General features: G+C 43.8%; 1 protein-coding gene across 5 annotated transcripts in view; it reads right to left on the reverse strand.

Annotated features, from left to right (window-relative positions):
* Positions 1–6,859: 6,859 nt before the first annotated feature.
* The window catches only part of unc5db (unc-5 netrin receptor Db), a 249,279-nt gene continuing 238,649 nt past the window's right edge, over positions 6,860–17,489 (reverse strand). For all 5 annotated transcript variants that reach the window (XM_083526367.1, XM_083526366.1, XM_083526365.1 and 2 more), the window contains 5 exons: positions 16,723–16,947; positions 11,152–11,301; positions 9,802–9,966; positions 9,548–9,726; positions 6,860–8,422 (listed from right to left, as the gene is read on the reverse strand). In XM_083526367.1, the coding sequence (XP_083382493.1) occupies positions 8,239–8,422; positions 9,548–9,726; positions 9,802–9,966; positions 11,152–11,301; positions 16,723–16,947 (903 nt within the window). In that variant the 3' untranslated portion in view covers positions 6,860–8,238. The remainder of the gene's footprint in view (positions 8,423–9,547; positions 9,727–9,801; positions 9,967–11,151; positions 11,302–16,722; positions 16,948–17,489) is intronic.

The raw sequence follows: 17,489 nt of genomic DNA on the forward strand, positions 1-17,489 counted from the left end.
AACTAATTGTGAATGTGAAATTTTCAGTGTGGCAAAAGAACACGGTTGTTTATGGTTTACTGGAACAGTCACATCGTTTTTTATTTTCCTTACGGTCTTATATATTGGTTTCATTCTTAGCCTTTTCATATGACTAATGTTTTTATTTAAATAAATATTCTTGTTTAGTTAAATTGAATGTGTGCCAGTTAACCTGAGTCCTTTATACTAAGGAGTGGGGCCATCTCATCTATCCTGTTGGATCTGGGAGGGTGGGTTTTCCTGAGTATTCTCCACACTCACGTACACTTCAGGCTACCACCGTGAATTAGATAGATCCTGAAGCCCACCTCACCTGATCTGTAGTCCCACATGACAACACGATAGACACCAACATATAACCACTCGTTATACTGAGACCTAAAGGATTGGGTGGGAGGACTAGGATCCTGTTGCCCACTCAGTCTTCCTTAGTCAAAGGCTTGTTATCTGCCCCACAAGGCGGTGGCATATTCCCCTCCGCCACATATTGGCGTCACGAACAGGATAATTTCCTGCTTCCTGATTCAGTGTAAGTTTGAAGCCCTTGAGTCGACGCTATGGCTGAACTAGCTGAATTAAAGAGACAGTTCGAAGAAATGCAAAGACGGTTTGGTGAGCAGTCCAGCATGTTAGAGCACGCCAGAGCTGAACAGAGAGAGGCACTTTCTCTTGCTAAAACAGTTATGGAACAACAAGCCACTGCTCAAAGAGCACCATCTACTGTGTACATCCCAAGAGATCGTAAACTTCCAGAGTTCAGTGGATGTCGTTCCAAGCCTGGCGAGTTGAGCATAGAAGAATGGATAAGTTCAATGAAGTCCGCCTTCAAGGTGATGAAAATTCCTGAAGAAGACAGAATTGAGTTTGTTAAGCAGTATTTAAAAGATGAAGCAAAGATGACAGTGAAGTTTATGCTCAACGGAAAGGAGAAATCAGTAGATGAGATTTTCGATGCTTTGGACCAGACTTATGGGGACAAACTTCCCCTTGGCAGCAGGCTGAAAGAGTTTTATGACCGCAAACAAATGCCTGGAGAAACCATCCGTTCTTATGCTTATGATTTGCAAGAGAAGTTGAGTATCATCCAGAGCAGAGCTCCATCTAGAATTCCTGATGCTGATGGCGTACTGAAGGAACAGCTTGTGTTAGGCCTTAGAGATGATTCACTACGGCGTGAAATGAAGAGGAGAGTTAAGGCTGAGAGAGACCTGACATTTATCCAGCTTATGCAAGAAGCTATTACTTGGTCAGAAGAAGAGGAAGTTCAAGGTCCAAGCAGTCTAAGATCCAGTACTCGTTCACGCGGTGTCGTTTATGTTACCTCGGCGACAGAGAGCTCTTCAGTCCCTCTCACCCTAGAGTCACTCCATGAAGCTGTCCAACAGATCGCTGCCCGACAGGAAGAACTGTTCCAAATGGTCAACAGCAAAGAAAAAGTGAAACCTCTTGTACAGGAGAGCAAGATAAAAAGTGCACCTTTAAAGGATAGTGAAGGTAGATACATATGTTACACATGTGGTAAACCAGGTCACACAAGCCGGCGTTGTCTTCAGAACAAAGAAACATCTAAACCTTGCACAGCAGAGAAGGAAACGACTGCAGACCGAGACACCCCAGTGCTAGAGAGCCCAGGTCCATCTGTCATTCGAAGTCATATTGCAGACTGTGATACGGAGGATGTTTCTAAGTCCCTGTGTGAGAGTGCTTTTGGAGACTGTTTGACCATTGAAGTGAAAATTGCGGGTATCAGTACTGTCTGTCTCTTGGACACAGGGTCAGAAGTCACTACTATCACCGAGTCACATTTTAAGAAACACTTTGGAGAAGTTGTGTTGTCGTCTGCCAACTGGGTCCGTCTCACAGCAGCAAATGGCCTGGACATTCCCATCATAGGCTGTCTAGAAGCAGACATAGAATGCATGGGAAAGATGTTACATGGAAAGTGCATGTTTGTGATCAAGGAGACAGAAACCAACGGGACAGAGTTGAATAGAACGTCTGGCATCGTTTGGATGAATGTGTTGGGTGAACTTAAAGATCTATTCATGACTACTGGAGATATGAAGAAGATGAACCGATATAGCCGCGGCTTTGAGGAGACAAGGGTCCAGCGAGTGTAACATTAAGATGCAGGCTGAGGCATTAAACTGCGATGACAAGATTGGCCTTGTGAAGGTTGCTGGGAAACAAGCAATCACTCTCCCTCCATTCAGTGAACGTGTTTTGGAGGGCCGCTGTAGAATACCACCAAAAGTAAGCTGTCAAGTGTTAGTGGAGGCCTCTCCAAATGTCAGTTTGCCTAAAAGTGTACTGATCGCTAACGTGCTCGCCAAACCAGCCGATGGTAAAGTCCCAGTCAGAGTCTTGAATTCTAGTGAAAAACCTGTAAAACTCCCACCACGATGTAGGATCGCTGCACTGTCCAAGCCACAGGAAGTTGTGCAAAAAGAGCTTGTCGAGTTTGAGGAGAAGGAAGGTGCTTTGCATGTTAAAGCTGTACAGCAACATCAGGTGAATGTGGAGATAAGCACCACCGAGCAGCTGCCAGTTCCAGTGCAAATTAATTAAGAGAACCTCACAGAAACTCAACGTCACACACTGCAGGAACTACTGGTCAAGCACAGTGATGTGTTTTCAAAGAACGATTGTGACTTGGGTTATACAACTGCCGTTACACACAGTGTCCCGACATTGGATGCTCCTCCTATTAGGCAAAGACATCGTAGAATCCCGCCTCGAGTGTTTCAGGAAGTGAAAAAGCATGTTCAAGACTTGGTGTCTCAAGGTATTCTCAGAGAAAGCTGTAGTCCCTGGGCATCTCCAGCTGTGATTGTGATTAAGAAGGATGGTAGCATACGCTTTTGCTGTGACTACAGAAGATTAAATGAAGTGACTTGCAAAGATGCTTATCCTCTCCCTCTCCCCGTGCTTTGGAAAACGCACAGCTGTTCTCCACCCTTGATCTTACCTCTGGGTATTTCCAAGTTGCAATGAACAAGGAGGATAGGGCAAAGACAGCGGTAACCACTCCCTTTGAAATATTTGAATGGACCAGGATGCCATTTGGACTCTGTAACGCTCCTGCGACCTTCCAGCGTCTGATGGGGGTGGTATTCGGAGATCTAACTTTTGACATACTGCTCATCTACCTGGATGACTATCGTTTTTTCAAAGGATTTCGAAAGTCATTGTCAAAGACTAGAAATAGTGTTCAACCGATTGAGACAGCATGGTTTGAAACTAAAACCCAGCAAGTGCTTCCTTTTGACACCCGAAGTGAAATTCTTGGGTCATCTAATATCCTCCCAAGGAATAAAAGTGGATGGAGAGAAAACTCAGGTGTTGGAGACATGGCCTGCACCCACAAATGTCAAAGAGTTAAGACAGGCTCTTGGATTTATGAGTTATTACAGAAGATTTGTTCCTGGTTTTGCTCAATTAGCCCGGCCTCTTCACGCCCTGGTTGGTAAGGGAGGAAAAGGAAAAATTGTTGAACCTCTTAACTGGACAACTGAATGTCAGACAGCATTCGACAAACTCAAGCAATGTTTAATGTCTCCGCCAGTCCTTGCATACCCAGATTTCAGTCAGTCTTTTGTACTCACAACTGATGCGAGCCTGCATGGTCTTGGAGCCGTGTTGAGCCAGAGACAAGGAGGTGCTGAGCGCGTGATTGCATACGCAAGTCGAGGTCTTCGTGGATCAGAGAAGAACGACAAGAACTACAGTGCTTTCAAGCTAGAGTTGCTAGCTTTAAAATGGGCTGTAACTGAAAAGTTTAAAGAATACTTGATCTACTCCAAATTCTCTGTGATTACAGATCACAACCCTTTGCGCTACCTGGAGACAGCAAATCTAGGAGCAGTTGAACAACGATGGATAGTTTAGTTGTCAGAGTTTGATTTTGAAGTCTTCTACAAACCAGGAAAACAAAACACAAATGCAGATGTGCTTTCGAGGATTCCTTCTGGAGAGGAACCAGAGCAGGTGGATTCTGATAAAGATTTCATTAAGATGAACTCGGCTGAGGTGCGCACATGCTTATGGCCAGCCGCTAAAAATCAGCAGAGGGTACAAGCATCGGTCCGGGTGTCTGTGACGAGGGAAGTCCCTGGATATAGCTGGAGCGATCTAGAAGAGCAACAAAAGACCGACCCTCAAATAGCTCCCATCTACCGTGTTGTTCTTGAAAACAAGAATCTGAGCCCATTTGAGCAGCGTAACATGAATGCTGAGTTAAAGAAGCTTGCTAAACAATTCATACGACTCAAGCTTAAAAACGAGTGATGTTCCGTACCATCCTTGATCCTCGAGATGGCGAAGAAATTTGTCAACTCGTGGTTCCAGAACCTTTGCGTTACAAGGTGTACGAGAGTCAGCATGATCATGGTGGTCATTTCGGAGAAAGAAGCACACTGGAGCGCATGAGGCGGAGCTATTACTGGCCGACAATGAGTAAAGATGTTCAACGTTGGATTCGGGAAATGCAAGAGATGTGCTCTCGCGAAGGACGTCTTTCCTAAAATAAGAGCTCCGATGACGTGCACTAATGTCTCTGCACCGCTGGAAGTCCTTGCTATTGATTATACAGTCTTGGAGGCATCTGTTGGAGGATATGAGAATGTTCTCGTCTTAACTGACATGTTCACCCGTTTCACTGTGGCAGTGCCAACCAGAAATCAGACCGCCCACACAACTGCAACAGCCCTTGTGCAGCATTGGTTTATTCATTATGGCTGTCCGGCACGACTACATTCCGACCAAGGTCGATGTTTCGAAGCTAACGTCATCAAAGAGCTGTGTAAAGTTTATGGGATCGGAAAGAGTCGCACAACTCCGTATCACCCGCAGGGTAACTCCCAGTGCGAAAGATTTAATAGAACCATGCATGACATGCTGAGAACGTTACCCCCAGACAAGAAAAGGAACTGGAAACAGTATCTGCCTGAGTTGGTTATGGCATACAATAGCCGAGTCCACACTTCAACTGGCTATTCGCCATTCTACTTAATGTTCAGTAGGGATGCCCGAATGCCAATGGATATCCTTAACGGAAGGGACGTGGAGGTCAGTGAAGTCGACACTCTTGATGACTGGGTGAAAAACCATCATGACCGATTAAAGACCGCTGTTGAAGTAGCTAACTCTGCAGCACGAGAAGCTTCGAGACGAAGGAAAAGAGCTTATGATCGTAGATCCCATGGCGCACTTATGAGACCTGGTGACCGTGTTTTGTTACGAAATCATTCACATAGGGGAAGGAATAAGATACAAGATCACTGGGAACCCTTGCCTTACATTGTGGTGAAACAGAATCAAGCAGACACTCCAGTTTACACAATTCGCCCAGAGAAAGGGGGTCCATGTAAAGTGGTACACAGAGATCAACTTAGACATTGCACTTTTCAGTCACACTTACCGTCTAATAAATCAGGACATAGATCTAGAGCCCACACAGATCAGACACACACTGATTTAGAAGATCACAATGTTCTCGCAGTCCCTGTGGTTACATTTACACCAGCTACACTTCCAGACACACAAGGTAGAAGGGTAAGTGGGGATGAATCAGACACCGGTATAGGAGAACATGATAATAAAATATCAGCTGAAGATTCAATAGACCAGTCTGGAGTTGAGTCTGTAAATTCAGGTGGTTCTGAAGCTGAGAGTGAAAACGAACGTATCTCTGAACCTAGACGCTCACAGCGGTTGAATAGAGGTACTTTACCTGTTAGGTACAGGACTGATTATGTCTTGAAATAAGCTCATGCAAACCTTGAAACCTTAAGCTTTAGAAAGTCTCTGTCCATGTGTATCCTTATTTTACTGATTGAAAACTTTTCATTGTTGTACTGATGTTTACACTGACAGTGTTTACCTGCTATTCTCTGTTCTTTATTTTTCAGGACTGAGTCGCTGAAAGGAGGTCCGGTGGTATGGCAGGGTTTAGCAGGGGGGAATGTAGTGGATATAGTGGACAATATATGGCTTAGAAGCTATTAGGCAGAGCTTTATACATGCCACTTTAAGGGTAAAACTACAAATGTACCAATTTCACCTTATAGAATAAAGACTTTGGGCATGTTATAGCTATATATGTGCTAGATATCTTGTAAATAGACCATCTTTCAAGCAGCCAGTTCAGGAGAATATTTTTAAAACCCTTGATATAGTATAATAAGAGGTATCAAAAAGTTATTTACACACTATCACCTTTAAATAGTCCCCTTGCAAAGCAATACCCGCCCCCAGCGTCCCTGCCACTTGAATGTGTCTTGGAAGTCTTCTTTTCGAAGAGTGCCGAGAACCTTCTGCGAGTCACGCTGGATCTACGCGATGGTCTCAAAACGTCGACCTTTGAGCCGGATGTTCATCTTCAGGGAGAGGGCGAAGTCCGCAGGAGCCAAATCTGGCGAGTAGAGTGGGCGTGGTGAAACTTACGTGTGAGGAGCTCGGTTACAGGGTGCGCACGTGGTCAGAATAGCAGACGTGGTAACGCACATGGTCTGAATAGCACCAGTTGCACAGGACGATGTCTTTTGGCACACTGGCTTATAAAGGTCGGTGCGCCCCGTGACTGTGCGTGTAGCCATCTGTTGGCGTTTTGCAAAACTAGTCTCGAAAATTTTTGGTGGATTCACCAATCAGATTGAAGGATCAAGCATTGCTGCGTTAAGATAATCTTTCTGAAAGCACCGATTGGGAAGTTTGAGGAACAGGACTGGGTTTGTAGTCAGGATTCTGGGAACTGAAGTTGAGCATGTTTGTCGCTGTAGATTTCATGCCGTGTCATGCATGCTACGTTTATGATCGAATTAGTAAATAAAACCAGAAACTCTTTCCGTTTAACTTTATTGGATAAACTTTTTTGTCAGTACATTAAAATCTCTTGGAAAAAAATCGAGCGGAAACATTTTTGGCAGGAAACAAAAATCCTGCAGTTATGCATATATTTATTGTCATGTGACAGGTTTTTCACCATCAGTAGGAAGATGAGAGATGGGCTGAGGAGGAGGCCAGAATAATTCAGTTTAATTGTCGGGGAAAAAAAATCTACGTACTTTTGATAGGGCTTTTAAAGGGGCAGCTTCCTGGACGTTCGTAAAATTCTTCGTTCTCTGTTGTCTTCTTTGGGATCTTGATCTCTTTGGAGATGATCAGAAAATGACGGCTATTAATCAGTTCGCTTGTAGATTCTTTCCGTTCAGTTTCTGTCACCCGAAACAAGAGAAAATGTAATAATAATAATTCACTTTATACATGAAACTTATAACGACGTGTCAGATAAAGGAAGAAAAAATTAAATGCCACAGCAGCAACAAGGCGGATGTTGAACGAAATGTTAATCCTGTTCTAAAAGCAGTTCAGTTTCCTCTCTAAACTGACGCCATACTGTAAGAGGCTTAACATCTTAACCGTTGAATTGGCTGCAGGAAATGAGGCGTCTGTCAGATTGTGGCTTTCCTTTTTTTTTTTTTTACCAAAAAAGCAGATTTTTGGTTCGTGTCAATCATCTGACTTCAACTGTCCCTACAGAGCAACGTCCTCCGTGCAGAGACATCCACAGTAACCGCTGTCGTTATCTAATAGAAACACATTGGGCCGCTGTGTTGATGCTCAACCGGCGATCCATGCCGCCGGCCCCTAATGCCCCCCTAACCACCCCCCCCCATCAACGCCCCACCATTCTCCCAGCTTACACGTCTTAAAAACAACATTCAACAGAAAAGCACATATTTTATTCATCTGTGTCCCAGTCGCAGCTTTCACAATGGCTTCCCACCAGCATCACAAAACTTCGCAGTACACAGTGTGCGGAAAAACAGATCCTCAATCACATTAGGGGGACAAACCGTGTCGCTTCTTTTGAAACGCGCCACATATTTGACCTCTACAATGCTTTATAGTGCAACCAAACCACAAAATAAGTAAGTACTAGCACACTGAAGCGTTAAAGGTCCATGCTGCCTGTGAACCAGTGGCGAAGCTTAAAAGAAACAAAAAAGGATGTTGATGCCCCGAGCCGACCCTCATAATGACAGACAAGCCGAGGTATAACGTTCTTCAAGTGCTCTCCTCTTCTTTTTTTTTTTTAAAAGCAGTGCGTCCTTTTACTCCGTCGTTACACACCGTTCATGTCTCTTGCTTTCTCCGGAGCAGAACACGAGCACTCACGTAACGAGTTTACAAACGGATCGTGTTCACGCCGCTCTGTCACTGGTTGTAGTCCGGCTGTGTCTCGCTCGGGCTCTGGGCCGAGCTTTTCGAATGGATCTTGCTGATCTCTTCGAGGGCGCTGGCCAACGAGTCCAGGTCTTCGGAGGCCTGGTGCCGAGCCTCCCACAGGCTGAGAATGACCCCGGATGGGCTGCGCTGCGTAGCGAAATACGACAGGTTCCTGAGGAAGAAGAAAAAATTACATTATGGGATGTGACTGAATGTAGACACTGGCCAGTGTGAAGGTTTTGGCATTGCATTATGATGCAATAGTAATAATAATAATAATAATAATAATAATCAGAGCAAGAAGATTTTTTTTTAAAAGTCCTGACGTGACACTTGAGACCCCCTCCATAAATGTTACAGAAACCTCCGATGTATAAGTCGCTTTTATTTTCCATTTACAAAATGGAAAATTAATCACTATCATCTGACCAATCAGGATCAAAGCACGAAATTTCCCCAAACTTGTTTTGTTATCTGTAACTACTCCTCCTGTCCTGTTTCTTTACTGAATCATCTTTTCTCTGCTGAGCCATTTATCTCTCTGTGCTGCTCAGACTGTCTGGCTCTGATAAGAGTAAGAGGGGAAAACTAGCACCGAGTCATTTACAACAAGCAACAAACATTTTGCTTCAGATGTGTTTCTAAACTAAGCAGGCCTCTCCAGATCTTCCACTCCAGCCCATGTAAAAAAAAATATCAACAGTTTTTGTTTTTTTCTATTTCAAGTGAAATTTCATTCTAGCACATCCAGAGACATTCTAAATGTGTAGATATAGTTGGGAAAAATCGGGTGTCCCAACACTTTTTTGCCAATGGACTGTATTAAAAATGCATGAATCCTGCACTCATATTTACGGCCACTTGATGGCAGCGTTTTGACACGCTTGTGTATTTATCCACTAAAACAATAGGCAGTTATTTGCTCAGAGTACTAAATTATCTGAAAAGCTCTCAGTGCTCATTAAATAATAACGTTCCTTAATAAAGCTGAACAATGTCGGCACCCGGACCGGATCAGATGCTTCCCTTCTTGGAAAATGACATGCTTAGCATGCATAAGTTATTAAATATTGCAGAACATGCATAATGTATAGTGTATATGCCATAACAACATGATTATTTAAAGAGTTTTGTGGCGTATCGTAGTACGGCGTAGCGCGATTTGGCGCTAAGTAGAAGAAGTAAAGGCACACCGGAGATGTGTTGCGTTGTTTTTTTAAAAACAATGAATTACGCATAACTTGTAATGCTAAATGAGTTAAGCCGAACGGAAACGGTGTGTATTTGATGCTTTTACCTCTGAATGTTGAGTTTCTGAGCGAGGAGCTGCCAGTCCTTGCCCTTGGCATTGGCAGTGTCGAAGGTGGCACAGATGCGCTGCCGAATGGATGGAGGGATTTTGAAGGCTTTAGCGCCCGTCTGGGAGGTGACCGTGCAGTCGGTCTGCATAAGAAATGGGAGCGTCTCCTTCTCTTTCTGAAAAAAACCCAACAAAAAATCTAAAGGCAAAGATCATGCAGCGATACATTTTCCAACGAAACATGAACCGACCTCTTCCACGCAAGTGTAGACCTGCAGGATCTGCTCGTGACCTTTGACTTGGCGCACGCTGATCTTGCAGGAGAGTTGCGAGGTGCCGACGTTGAAGCGCTCCAGAGAGAAGGCACAGTGCAGAGGCTGCTGGTTACTGCTCCATACCTGCGAGAAGGAGAACTCCTGCGACACAAACCGATAAGAGATATCATAGATGTGTGAAGTAGAAGAGTACAAGAGAGGATGAGATTGAGACTGAATAGAAGACAAAAGAGCGAAAGGGGAAAGGAATATGAAAACACAAGAGAGAGAGAGAAAAGAAATATGGAGAAAAAGAAGAGACAATAGAAAGGAGAGGGATGAAGATCCTAGAAAAAGACACTTTCAAGGTGATAAAGTGATAAAGATCTATATAGAGATGAGAGTAGGGAAGTGAAGACCGTGTATAGTGATGTGAGTAAAACCACCGAGTCAGCACTGCTACTCTGCTAAAAGAGCCGTATTCGAGACATGCGGGACAAAACCAGGCTCAGGCCCAAATCCTTATTAATTCCAGCAGTCAGGTCCCTCTTAGGTTAAGCCTCACGCCTGCGTCACGAGCGCGGGAGAGCAACGTCAGCTTTGATTCCGAATGAATTTTAACAATGAGGCACAAGAGCGGCGAACGTCCCCTGATTCCTCCATCCCTCTGCTGACAGAAGCATGATTGACCTAACTTTCTGTACGGAGTCTAACTTTCAGATCCCTTTATCTCGATAGATCTCGACATTCCCCTTTTTCAAGGATCAACTTTTTTTTTCTCTTATATCCTCCAAACCCTAATCCATCACACATCCTCACAGAAAAGGACAGGTGTTAAGCTTGGAGGAGACGGGGGAAGGGAGATTAAAATCCAGCCTAGCGGGACACTGACGCACCCGACTCGATTCGTCCAATGATTAACAAGCCTTCGTGATGTTACTCCGGCGTTAGATCCTCATTATCGTCTTCGTCACTCTGGCGGCGCGAGAAAACCTGAGCGCTCTTTAACCGTTAATATAAAGATGTTGGAGGGAAAACGGCCAAAGCCATTTAAGATGTATCCAAGGAAGGACTAGCTTCCAAAAGGTTGGAATGGTTATCCCTCTGACAGTTAACCCTCCTTTCCCATGACACGAGTATTGCCAGCTGTGAACTGGTACAACTATTCTAGACACCTCTTATAACAGATGCCTCATTAACTAGCATCTCTCTGATTGATGGTAGAAGTTCATTCTTCTTTCTCTGGAACCTCAAGAGAAATATTTTTTCTGTGGGTATCTGCAGTACTTTTACAGCTGGACAATGCTCTCATTAAATGTATGCGATTGAGTGACTTAAGCTTCTCACCTGACAGGTGCTAAAGGGTTTGATGCTCCACGGGAACTGGGGGAGATCCTGGATGGAGACCTGTAGACAGTAGGTGTTCCCTTTAAACAGAAGAGTCTTAGGTTCCTCCAGGAGTAAGCCATGTCTGTTGCTCTCTGCAGTCACCACTCCCTGCGGCACAGCATTAAAAAGGCATTCAATTACAGTATATGAAGAGCTCCGACTGTCAGGTCTTTTTATGCAGCTCTCAAAAGGGTTCTTTGGCTGATTGCCACAACCTTTAAAGGTTTCCCCAAAGACTCAAACCAAAGATCTAATAAAACCATCAGACCAGTGGTAAATCGAAGATGCCTCTTCTTTCCTCGTTCTTAGGCAAGTTCCTGAACCCTCGAACTTGTGATTCTCATTGGAGATGTCATGAACCTTGCAAGGATTACACCTCGGAGGTGCGATTTAGTGTGAAACCGCAGAGGTGAAGATGTTCTTATAGCGGTGTGCATAAGTGCTAATGAGATGCCAGAGATGGTTTGCTACTGTTATTATAAAAAGCTTCTTTATACTCTTAAGGAGTCTCAAGAAAGACTGGCCCAGACCTTGAGGAGTTCCTGTGTTGGAATAGCACATGGGAGAACAAAATTGGTTGGTGTTTCTCATAGAATCTTTAAAGTTTACCGGATAAAAGGTCAATAAGTTGCTGTAACCTTTTCTACTAGAGGGCTATCTTTTTATATCTCCACCTTTAACAACACAGAGGTTACTCTTTGGGATTATAAACTTCTACATATAGTTTGCATTGTTGCAAATAATCGTGAATATCAAGGACATCTGGGGTGCAGCCGATGTTCCATTTCATCCCAAAAGTGTTTAGCGGGTTGCAGTCAGGACCCCCTAGAACCACATTTGGCTGGAAAATTTTGTCCATGTAGTGTATTATTGTCCAGACGTTGTTTAGTTGATGTTAAGGTTGCACTCTTACTAAGCAAATGAACCCCACATGGAAAAGTGCTTTAAAAAAAAACCCACTGTTGTGTGAGTCAAAGATTTTGTAGTCGATGGTTGAAGGGGAAAAAACCCTGGCATCAGCATATCCACTTTTAGAACGGCTTGGAATCCTCAGAGAATCCTTGCCTTTCCAGGCTCAGATGAAAAATGGCGACGGCGATGCAAAAACAGAGCAAAACACAAACCAACGTGCACAAAAACACACACGTACAAAAAAAAATAAAAATAAACAGATTCAGCGTGAACCTTAGAAAAGTAAATTGAATTTAAATTGATTAACGGCTGCCTCGCTTTCAGGTGTAGCACTGTTCATCTGTCATAACTGCTTTGTGTCTTACTGGCTTTATCTCAGATACGTGTGCGTGTGTGTGTGTGTGTGTGTGTGTGTGTGTGTGTGTGTGTGTGTGTGTGTTTACGGCATCTATTCTGAGAATTCTCAATCTCACCCTGCTTACTGATAGCAGTGTGAGCACTCATGCAGCACTACACTGATTGATTCTGACGTTTGTGTGCACGTGTGTGTGTGTGTGTGTGTGTGTGAGGAAAGAGAAACGGCAATGTTGACAGCTATATGAAAATACAAACTGTAATCATTACTCAAAACAAAGCTTTGCAGTTCGCTTTTTGTCGCCTTTTGCCGAACTTTCGGAATGAAACATGATGCAAATATGGGGAAAAAAAACGAAATATGTAATATCTGGTTAATGATGCCCCAAACCTGCATTTAGAATTATGGGTATGTTAATCTAATGCAACATTTGGGGCATTTTTCATATGGTATTAGCCAGGGGTTCAGGATCAAGGTCATGAGGTGAAATACACCCTGATTAGGATACTAGTTAATACCAATCTTTCCCTAGAAATATTTTAGGGCACTCAGTCCAGGAAACATCCTGTTTTTGGAGGAAACCTGAGAAACCAGAGGAAACCAACACGGTCATGTGGAGAGAATGCTAAATCTCCACACACGATAACCCGAGCTCAGGATTACATTTATCTGTTTGCGACAGATGTTTTTGTCTATAGAGTGACTTCCAGAGTTGAGGGTCTCGTTGGAGGGCCTGGCAGTGCCATCCTCGCTCTCGGAAACTTCTGAACGCTTTAAAAGCTCGCATTATCCTCTTAGCGTAAGCCTCCTCCGCTCTCGTCCTCCAAAGTCGAGATGGCATTTTGGGTTCTATCTGGATTTGCCGCACCATCATCCGCCGCCTATTAGAAATAAACGGATTACTCGGGCCACAAATAACTTCTTTCACACGGGAAGCACTCAACCACCAGCAGCTCACGAACACATCTTCAATCTCCGCAGACTAAACCCATTCCTTCTCCATTAGCCACCTGCAGCTGAGCACCTGTGAGATCTTGTTAATATTCCCCATCCGTTCCTCCAACACCGCAAACAATGCTAACAAGAAAGGGTTTTTTTTATATTACGTTTTAGTCGCGCTCCGCGTCCTCTACATTTTAATATCGAACTCCACTGACCATTGAGATCACCTGAACCCCATTCCATCCATTACCCTCCCAAACAACCCCCCAATCTGAGTCTACACTAGTGTTTAGTGAAGTCAGCTGGCTTTATTCTGTGCTCCGGGAGGGTGTAGAGAGCATGATAGCAAAACCACAAACACATACAACAACAATAATAACATCAAACACACAACAACAAGAAAAACACAGACCACACAACAATAAAAATAACTACTCTCTAATTACCAAAAACACACAATAGCAAACCACCAAGCACAAACAACAGCAAAACCAAACACACAACAACACAAATAAACTCTCAAATTACCCAAACACAAAACACACAATAGCAAACCACCAAGCACACACAACAAACACGCAACAGCAAACCAGCTACATAACAGCAAAACACCAAACAAAAAAAGATGACAAAAAATTCAAGCATTACAAAACTAGAAACATGACAGTAAAACCAAACACACAATCCGCAAAGCGACCACAAAGAAACACAACAATTATCCAAATGAACCTTTACACCAGAACCAAATACACAACAGAAAAAAATACACAACCAAATGAGAATCAAGAAAAACTAAACATGACAGCACTGTTGCGTTATTTTTGATGTGTTGCACTCTGTGCTCATTAGCCTGCATGCTCCTGCTCTCATGACTGTTGTGTTGCTTCGCACAGGACCCCAGTCCTCATGCGCACCTCCAATCTCAACCCACATGCCCCGTCTAAAAAAATATTAACAGTGCACATGGCAATTACGTCCGTACTCGTATCTGCTCAGAACGTTCAGAACGTATTCATACAGATTCGCAGGCGAACAGGCAGAAACTCGGTGACCCGTTTTCATTTCCCGGCTTGTTAACACAGCAAGTCCGCTACTCTAAGCGATGAGTCACGAGGTCGAACGGTTTAGATGTCGTGTGTCCAAAACATAATCATGGACAAGATGTTTGTGTGATCTCATTTGCCTGTGGTTATGGCAGTCGGTGCCAGACGTGATGGGTCCAGCGTTGCAGACAGAGATGCCCTCCGGGGGTTTTCATACGCTGCTGTGTCTGGGGTGGGGGTGGGTTACTGAGAATGGTGTAATAAACAACACTAAACGTCGAGCATTAGACTGTGTGGGCGAAAAACAGTGTGTTAATGAGATAGGTCAGCGATGGATTGACTCGTACCTGCTAACAGACAGGAGACAAATATTCCGGAAAAAAACAAAAAGAAAAATACAACAATAACGCTTTAGCAGGACATGGACTTTACTTTAATATAAAACCTTGCCGGAATGTATTTTTTTCTCATTATCGGTGAGAAAATTGTAGATATTTAGCAAGGTAGTTACAATCCTGAGGAGAAAGTCTGCAGAACTTCCTCCCGACAGACCCTCAGATCCATGATGTCACACCACTGCTGAGCATAATTTGAATGCTAGTGTGTCTGGGACTACGTACATCCCTTAATGCCACTTAACACCAATTGACCATCATTCGACTGCCACCATGTCAGGGAGCATGTGCGTCCCTTTATAGCTTGTAAACCGAATGTTAATGGATTCTTCCTGCAGCATCGCATCACAAGAGATGATCCACAAATCATGTCGGTCACCAGAACAATCTGCAGGTGCCAATCCATTGTGTCTTGAGGAGGATAACCTGGTGTGGTATCTGAAGGAAGTTTCCCACATCTCTAGGACTGTCGACCAGCATTACAGTCGTCTTTTTTCTCGTTATTTGGCGACGTTCCCTATCTCAGTGGCGCATATGGGCTAACGCGTACCTACAGGCTAGCGTTGTGTAATGTACTGAAACATGATGTATGCTCTCAAAGCCGAGTGTTCCAGAAGAGAGGGCAAATCTCTATACGACTTCTAAGGATAAAAAATGGCCGGTATGCTGGGTAGCGCTCTTTGTAAGTAGGACATTAGAACGAATGGCTAAACCAGGGATCAAGAATTGTAGTCATTTTTTCGGGTGTAAATGATAATGTTCTCAACATTACACAAAGCTGATGGAACTGATGATGATTGGTCTGAAAAGAAAAAAAAGAAATAACCAGCCGGTTTTGTCACATGGTTTCGAAACGCAGCTCCAGCCACCTCAGGCTCAGTGATACACGTAATGGGTTATTCACAAAATAACGCCTCTGATTATGTACGTGTGTAGTTTTCGAGAGAAGGCTAGAGAGTGTACGTGACGTGATGCAGCTACACTTCATTTTCTTCATGGAAAACGCTTTTGGCCGACTCTGAAATAAGGCACAGGTAATTACTCTACAGGTTTGTGAAAGATAAATGAAGCGTGAAGAAAAATACTCTTAATGAAGCAGCCCAGCGCACGTGATTCGGCGGGAGGGACCTCGAATTCATCTGTCAGAATCGGGATTTTGGAAAGTATTTGTTTCGTAATAAACAAGGAGTCGGAGCTGGACACTAGCCTGCAGTAGATCACCGGTACACTAATTAGAGGAGGCTGATGAAATACGCCAATTGCAGGAAGATGAAAACTGTGTCCCAGGAGAGGAGCCGTATGCATTTGAACTAGAAGGGAACCAGACTTGAACGCCCAAACTCACCACGGCGGTTTTTTTTTATTTCCTATATTTTTCTGTGCACTGCACCGTCTAAACTGCCTCCACATCCGAATACATGATCGTAACAAAGGAAAGCTTTAACATCAGATTGTCTTAAAAATCCAAATAAAAATCAGCAAATACTCGGGGCGTAGCATATTCTCAGTGAAACAGCTGACATTCTTATTCAGACTAATTCATTTAGTCCTAAATGCATTCGGAGGCGCTGCAATGCTTCGTAGATTTTCCTTTGAAAGAATTCAATTCATTCATTTTTAATGAAGAAAGTCCACACACACACACACACACACACACACACACACACACACACACACACTGTGTGGACCAGGCAATTCAAAATAATACTCACGAAACAACTTTGTATCTACTTTCCAAAAAGGGATGGTGTATAACACCGTATAGCTGCAACATCATGAAAACCTTTTCAAATTTACGACCGTTTGAGATTTCTCCATGGGGAGGTATAACCGGGGGGTGTAACACGGGGGCGTGGTGCGACTCAGCCGTCGCGGTGCCGACCTGAAAGGCGTGAGGCGTGTCGTCGACGCAGTACACCCGCAGACTGTAGCTCATGGAGGAGTGCGAGCTGCCGAACACAGCCACCTTCAGCCTCTTGGTGGCGCCGTCGCTCAGCGGTTCACCTACCAGGGCGTACGAGCCCGGCTCGCTCAGCAGCAGGTGGCATCTTCCTGAGTCCAGGAGGCAGTAGCAGGACGTCGAATCGTCCTCTGCCGACATCACTTCCTGCGGGTGGAGGAGCAAAAAGGTTAGTTAGTAAACGTTAATTAGTCCTTTATACATTTCTATGTATACTTGAGAAATACACTTCAAACCTTCTTATACTTACATTCTTAGTATACAAAAAAAAAGCTAATTAGTACATGTTAGACATCCTTACACTCTTACTAACGGGACTAACTTACGTTTGATATAGTATCATTATTTTTTTTTTCTAAATATTTTGTTCAACCAGTTTGCACATTTGCTGAGGGGTATGCGAGATCATGGTCGGTGCCCCCCCCCCAGTCCTTTCCTTGCACTGCATATATATTGCATACCCAATTATTTCGCGCCTATAAAGGCTATATGGACACATGACTTTTCCAGTCACATGTTGTTCCTCCACAATTGTATAGGAAGGCTTTAGCATTACATTTCAACTAGGAGACCCAAAACTCTTCCAGCATGCCAATGCACAAAGCCAAATCCATGAAGATATGCTTTCCATGGGTTGACCCTAACCCTAAAAACTAACCCAGACCCTGGCATCCTCCCTCTAAATCATT

The sequence above is a fragment of the Silurus aristotelis genome (assembly GCF_946808225.1).
Source record: "Silurus aristotelis genome assembly, chromosome: 23".
Taxonomy (NCBI): Eukaryota; Metazoa; Chordata; class Actinopteri; order Siluriformes; family Siluridae; genus Silurus; species Silurus aristotelis.